At 31.2% G+C, this 7,181-nt stretch overlaps 1 protein-coding gene across 1 annotated transcript; it reads left to right on the top strand.

The window, feature by feature from the left end:
* Window positions 1-3,069: 3,069 nt before the first annotated feature.
* Window positions 3,070-5,758, top strand: Tsp_11784 (putative DB module). Its single transcript, XM_003374149.1, has 6 exons — window positions 3,070-3,228; window positions 3,658-3,807; window positions 4,674-4,841; window positions 4,899-5,156; window positions 5,455-5,481; window positions 5,708-5,758. Exons 1-6 carry the CDS (start codon window positions 3,070-3,072, stop codon window positions 5,756-5,758), a joined length of 813 nt encoding a protein of 270 aa, XP_003374197.1.
* The last annotated feature ends 1,423 nt before the right edge of the window (window positions 5,759-7,181 follow it).

The raw sequence follows: 7,181 nt of genomic DNA on the forward strand, positions 1-7,181 counted from the left end.
TTCATTAATTCATTCTTACTCTTAATGTTGAAAGTGCATTTAAATAATTAAATTTATCATAATTTTGTTTACAAATCAGGAACAATTTGCATTCTTGCTAAAGAAGCTACGCTGATACTGCTGAACGAAATTTGAAAATTATAACGCCAAAGCAAACTTTTACAAATCCTGAAGTGACAATGGAAAATTCAGAACTTCCTATGGTAGTCGTTGGAGTTGAACGGTCAACTGCATCTAGAGAGGAAACATCGATTATCCATAAGTTTTCAGAGAATAATGTTCAATGTGGTGATGCGCCAAAAAATGTAAAATGTATGGTAGAGGTTGATGGAAAATTGTATGCTGTTGTTTGCAATGCCAGAGTGATCATCCCGTTAAGTTGTGATGACGAAGAAGGCAAAACTTCAAGAAAATGCGACATAGATTCCAACAATGCGGTTTTCTCATCTCAGATAGAAATCGAAAGAGATGAAGATATACAGTTTATTCAAGCAGCATTGGAAAGTACACAATAATTCATGAATTTGATTAAATGTTTTGATTTAAGTTTGGAAACATTAATTTATTAGGACAGCTGATCAATTTGGAACTTGAAGATGGCGTTGTTACTGCTGAAGCATCTGATGAATCCCCTACAGGTAAGGGCATTTTTGAAAAGAATTATTATACGACACATTAAATATTGTGATTCAAAAGAAAAGTTTTGTACAAAGTGTTGTTGTCATTTAATTTCACTATATTTCATCTCAGTGAATTGTAAGTAGGGAATGCCATTTTTGTTTTTCCTTTTTAGAAATCCACTGCGAGAACAATGCCACCGAATGTGTAGCAAAGCAAGAAGAAAATGCTGAAAGTTTTCAAGATCAAAAAAATGAACTGAAAACAAAAAATGGTAAAAATTGAGCATTTTAAATAGTATTTTCAATTCAATTCAACGTCAATTAAGGCACAAATGAAAATCACGTTAAATCAAAGCGGAGATATCTTGGAAAAATAATAACACCATCCAATTTGCGACAAGTGACATTCGATATTGAGTGGTTCAGGTTTGGTGAATATCAAGTAGCCTATGGTGGTAATGTAGATTTGGCCACATTGGATATTGTATTGTATTGCAGGTTGGGTTGTTTGTGAGAATTGTTTCGTTGGTTTTGTTTTACACATTGAATATTTTTTTAAGAGAACTCTGCTATACCATCGGCGCCACTGGTGTTTTTGATGCAGATGTATCGATTTTGGCAAATATAGTGGTTCCGTTATCAAACATAAAGGCAATGGCGTTCACTGATAACAGTATCGTGTTGGCGTTGAAGAAACCCGCGTCAGTCAAGTATGAAGCGTTTTTGCGTGTCAGTTGTAAAAACTCAAAGCGCAGGTTGGCATACCCAAAGGGATTCAGTATTTTCGATGGGAATGTGGAAAATAGTACTGTGCATCATGTAGGTGTTTGCTTATTTTCATGCGATGATGTGCTGGTATTTTTACGGCTGTTTTATTTTAAGTTCAAGCTGAGGCAGCAGGCTGTGAGCGTTGAAATATTGCGTAAATTGATCAAATTTGATGCCAATTTGAAAGATCGTCTAGTCACATTGAAAAGCGGTTTGGGAATAGTGTACAAAGAAAGCGGACTTCCTTGCACAGAACTGAGCTTTCTTGATGACAACGTTTCTTTGATTTCTTCAGAAGAAATAGAACAACTGCTCCATTAAATAATGTTTGCTAATTTTTATAATTAATGATAATTATAATGCTTTTCTGAACAAACTGCATGATAATTTTTAATTAATTAATCTGTTTCATTAATGCTTTCTTTTCATTTATTATTTTTTTCTTTGATTCTTGATAATATTTGCCCTGATGTTTTTAATATTTCAAATTCAAATAATGTTGACAATAGGCGGTTTATTTCATAAATGATGCTGAACTTTATTTGATGAGATTTGCTTTATAAGTATTCAAATAAAATTCAAATTTATCTATTTATTTATTTATTTATACTGCAAAAAGTGAAAACCAAACTTGATCACTGCATTCTGCATAATAATATTATAGTTTCTTTCATGGAAAAATTATAAAAATATGTTATGTTGGAAAATGCTCTGGGTAAAAATTTTAATTTATTTTCATGCACTATTTCGATAGTTATTATGCTGATATTTGGGTTGTTTTGCTTTCTTAATTGGTGAAATATTGGACAATAAATATATTTCTGTATAGTTGAATGAATTAAGTAGAAATTTAAATAAAATATTAGCGAAAGAAATTTTGTAGCTTCAATACAAGAACAGAAGAGAAGAAATCATTTGAAAATAGCAATTATGACAGTTTATACGCACCAGTGGTTGTTTATTGTGAAGCAAGAAAAACTTGCTCAAGGCTGACGTACAACCGGTGCAAGTCGACCTTATTTTATAACATCTTTCCGGTCCTTGTCAAGCACTAGCTATTTTTTTCCATGCTAATCATCACTTATCAACCGCACCCTCTGTAAATGCATCACTGAGAAATAAGTTTATAACTGCATTTGAGAATTGTATATATATACAGTGATACACACACACACACACACATATATATATATATGTCTGCTAGATTTAATACATCTAACACAGGACAGAGGTTTTGCTTTTCTTTTTCATTTGGCTACTACAAATATCAGAAGAATAACTTTCCATAATTGGTGAATGAAATAGCATAATGAAGCGAATAAGATTTTTTTCAGAACTGGTTAAGAGCAACAACATCTAGGCGTGTGATGTTTGATTTCTGTGTTCTTTTAAATTGAAAATAAAAGTGCGCAATAATTTTTGAGGGGTAAGGGGGAAAGGGGGAAGGATTCACAGGCACAAGCAAAGTGTGTGCTGAAAGATGATTGCTTGGCAAATACATCTCTTGTTAACTTTATTCCTTGGCGAATCGTCACAAAACTAGGCCATTACCCAAATGATAAATGGACGGAATGAAATCTTGCCTATTTAGTTGCAACTTGCGTGAAACTTAATCACACGGTGAACGTTTGTGTCGTCATTGCGCATGCTTTTCCATTCTCTTGGGCTTTAAATCATTTCGATGGCGCCGCTACTTATCTACGCGTTACTTGTCTCTCAAATTGCGCTTTGTCTGTCAGTAAAATTTCCAGCCTGTGATGTAATCGGATGTGGATATTGTGGTACCAGACGTATGCAGAAAGAATGCAAAGAGTTTTGCGATTCCAAATGTTCCAGGAAGGTAAATTAATTAATTAATTTTTTTCATAAAAAGAAGCAAAAGAAAATCAATTCTACTTTAATTTGATTAATATTAGGAATATTTGTACTTGACGATGGATAATTTTACCAACTGCATTAATTATTTAATCATCTATTTGTAAAGCGAACCTTTAGCAGCAGTATAAATAAATATTAATGTTATCCAAATATTGTGTGAAGAAGGAAGTAATCATCAGTGAATACTGGTTATGTAACAACTATTGAATTTAATGAATTTTATCATCGTTTGGTTAGAAAATAATTTCTCATCACACTTTTAATTATACATTATTGTATTTTTTCATTTCATTTAAATAAAAACATTTCTATTTTTTTTAATGATAAATTTGCTTTCAAACCACAAGCTCGTTTTCAGCAGAGATTTGATCATTTAATCAGATAAAACCAGAGTCACTTGTCATACAGTTGTATTGGACTGGTTGCTAATTTATTGTATACAAGGACAACCGGGGATGAGCAACTGAACAATTTCTTTGATGAATACGTTCAAAATGTTCGATCATCGTTTGAATTGTGTGACATTTTCAATAAACAACAAGTCATATTTTCCACGTATTCAACAAATGATATTTGCATTAATTACAAATGCATACAAATTAGTATTGCTTTGTAGTTCAATGTTCTTCTGCTGTTTTATTAATTTCTTTAAACTCTTAAATGAGTCATCATATAAATCATTTAGAAATAATAACACGCAAAAAAACCAAATATGAACATAATCACGTTACATAACAGACCGGAAAGAAATTGGGCCTGTGGTTGACGCACGATTTGGAAAAGTTATAAATTATGCACGCGCCAAAAATGTATATTGGAATTTACGTCAATGTGCACAGTGTCCCATAACAGTTCAATGCGATTATCAAGATTTAAATTTTCTTCTATAAATTGAGAAAATAATTTCCTTGTTTCTGACAAAATTTCCTGTGAATATTATTAGTTGAAGATTATTACTGCAATATAATTTCCAGGTAATACAATGAAAACATTATACGAATATCAGTTGCGCGATTTTGATAATGAATTATTTTCCAGTAATCTTAATCTTGCAAAATACACAAATTGATACATACTTGTATTTCGGTAAATTATTAAACGTGATCGTTGTTTGAAATTGACTTTTTTAAGCTTCACATTGGCATGATTTTGGATTTTATGAGAATTATTTATACTTGCTTTGCTTGTTCATTGTGTTCATCTTTGTTTAATTATTTTTCCCTTTTGAAGAAATTTTGTAAACAACCATGCATGACATGATATCGAAATAAGAGCAGCAGTTGTCAGAATAATTTTTCAAAGTACTTTCTTCTAATTGCATCATGTGATCAAAATAAACGACGTCAAAATATTTCATATTTAATTATTTTTCTTTGAATTGATTTATAAAAAGCAATTATTTTTAAGAATAAATTAATCAATGCAACCAAAAGTTTTAACGAATTCAATGGCCCAAGCCGGAGAGTTTCTAGAGAGGTTGCAAATCAGCAGTTTATGAATTGCTGCCAAAATCTTGATCCGCCTGTTCCTGAAGCTTGTCTCAAAATTTGCACTTTGGACAATTCTCCAAAAGAGGTTAACTGTGCAGTTATTACTTTTTCAATTATATGATTTTGTAAATTATTATTTTAGTTTAAAAATATCGCTTTTAAAAAGCCAAAATGCCCGATGAAGCATTTGCGAAGGCTTTTGACATGCGCTGCTGGAACAAAAGATGTACGCTCATGTTGTGAAAAAGATGAAAGCATGCTTGGCAATTTGAACCATTGTATACAGTTCTGCTATCCGTCAAATGATGATTTATGGGATAGTCGATTTTATGGTAAAGGCAGATTTGTCAAATGTATGGACAAAGTTCCCTTATACAGTGAATGCTATTATGAACACTGGGTTTAGTCATGTTTAAGTTATTTTGTCGTAGACTCGATTAATGCGATAATATAATCCAGTTATCGTTTATTAATTGTTACATTTATGAAAAATAATAAACTCAAAGATATCACTTAACGATACGTCTATATAGTCTATCATATAAAAATAAGTGGTATGCTTTGCAATAGTTAATCTTCTGTAATCGAAGCACTCTTTATGAGTAAGTGTTACATGTGAAGGTGTTAGTTGCAATTTCAAATTAACACGAGCGCATCATATGTGAACACTATTTATTTTGTTAAATTTATTTAATCAGAATTTCTGCTTATCTGTAAGCATGAAAGTTTGTTTTGAAAACGTTCTATTACATAATATTTTAAAATACGCAAAAATATTTTCATATCAGTTAACTTGGAAACTTTTACTTTATTCTGATATTCAAAATATTCTAAAAAAAGAAAACATTATGAATTTATGTATTATTTTATTGTGTTATTTTTCGAAAATATTGTCAACTTTTGCATTAAATAAATATTGGCAAATGTACTTAAAATCCTGAAATTTTGCAGTATCTTAATAATGCTGACTTTCAGTTGGTTTCATCGAATGGAGATGAGTAAAAGGTTGGTTGGTTGAATAAAGCTGTTGAGCATAAAATACGTTGTTGTTTTCATTTTTAGAAAGCTGCACAGACAATAAATTGCGTGGATGCACAGTTTAGCACTGTCATAATACTGTGATGTTTATCAAACAGGTGAAAGCGACCAAGAATCAAAGCGAAAGGAGATTTTCAGATTCCAAGTGTTTTACTTAAATTTCACTACTGGACTTTAAACAATCATTATTTGCTGCAAATGAATACGTAAGCGTTGTAAGTGTTTACTTTGCTAAAAAGCAAACTATTCATGGAATGTGGTCCCCATTATGATCGTTTCCATGTATTAAGCTCCTGAATGATACCAAGTGTGTAGATATTTGAATTTACTTTCGCTAAGTAACAACAATGCAATGGTGATTTGCATAATGAGTACAATATGTAGTCCCCCAAGGTGAAACTTCATTGCAAATGCTAGGAGATTAAATAAATTCACAATTCATGTCAAACTATTGGTCTCATGCATGGTAGTTCTTCGAATCTTTAGAGATATCCGGGAGTATGTACAGTTAAACTTATTCCATGGTTGTCAAAATCTCTGCCACATTGTAAAATAATTTCATGATAAGTGCAATCAATTGTACGTCAATTAAAGGTATGTAAATTTTGAATAACCCGCAATCGATGATTTTTTTTACAAATTTGATAAAGCTGACAGTTTGAGCATTTGAAATTTATAGAATAAAAAGACTCGCACATTGCACGAAAATAGCTTTCAAATGTGATAATTTTGGAGAATTCTTATCTCTGAATTGGGATCAATCAAAAAATTCAGTGAACGAAGGTTTTAATTTTGAAAGTTCCTGTTGCATAAATGAAAATCAGGAACAATTCCTATTAAATTAAATTCTTTTTTTCGGGTGAAAGCATTGTTAGTCCCGTTGTTAAAATTAACGAAACCATTCCATATGCACATGGATTTAACTATTATTTTTCATTCCTTTTCATTTGGGCTGTTATAATCCTATTTTGGTTGCACTTTTTTTGACATAACTCGACAAATACGCATTCAGGAGCGTTGTGGATGAATTAATAAAAGTTAGCGAATAATTCTCTACTGATATAAATCAATTGCTTTAATTTTTGGAGAAAAAAACTTTTCTCGAAAATTGCAAAATTTCATGGATTACAGACATGGTTGTGTTTGCGAAAATTGGCGAAAATTTTTTTTCAAATTTTGGACTTTTTTTTATTGTAATAATTTCATATTGATAAAAAAAGTGTTTTATCAATATGAAGTGTTTTCTAGTGTTTCAACTCAAACTTTTCAGTAGTTGTGGAATAAATGGCCTCTAAAATTTGCATAACCCAACTTTCATCACTTATTGGTCGAATAACTTAAGGCATTTGATTAGTCACTCGGTTTTGATCACTGATTGGACAATTTT

Source organism: Trichinella spiralis (assembly GCF_000181795.1).
Source record: "Trichinella spiralis strain ISS 195 chromosome Unknown Scfld6, whole genome shotgun sequence".
Lineage (NCBI taxonomy): Eukaryota > Metazoa > Nematoda > Enoplea > Trichinellida > Trichinellidae > Trichinella > Trichinella spiralis.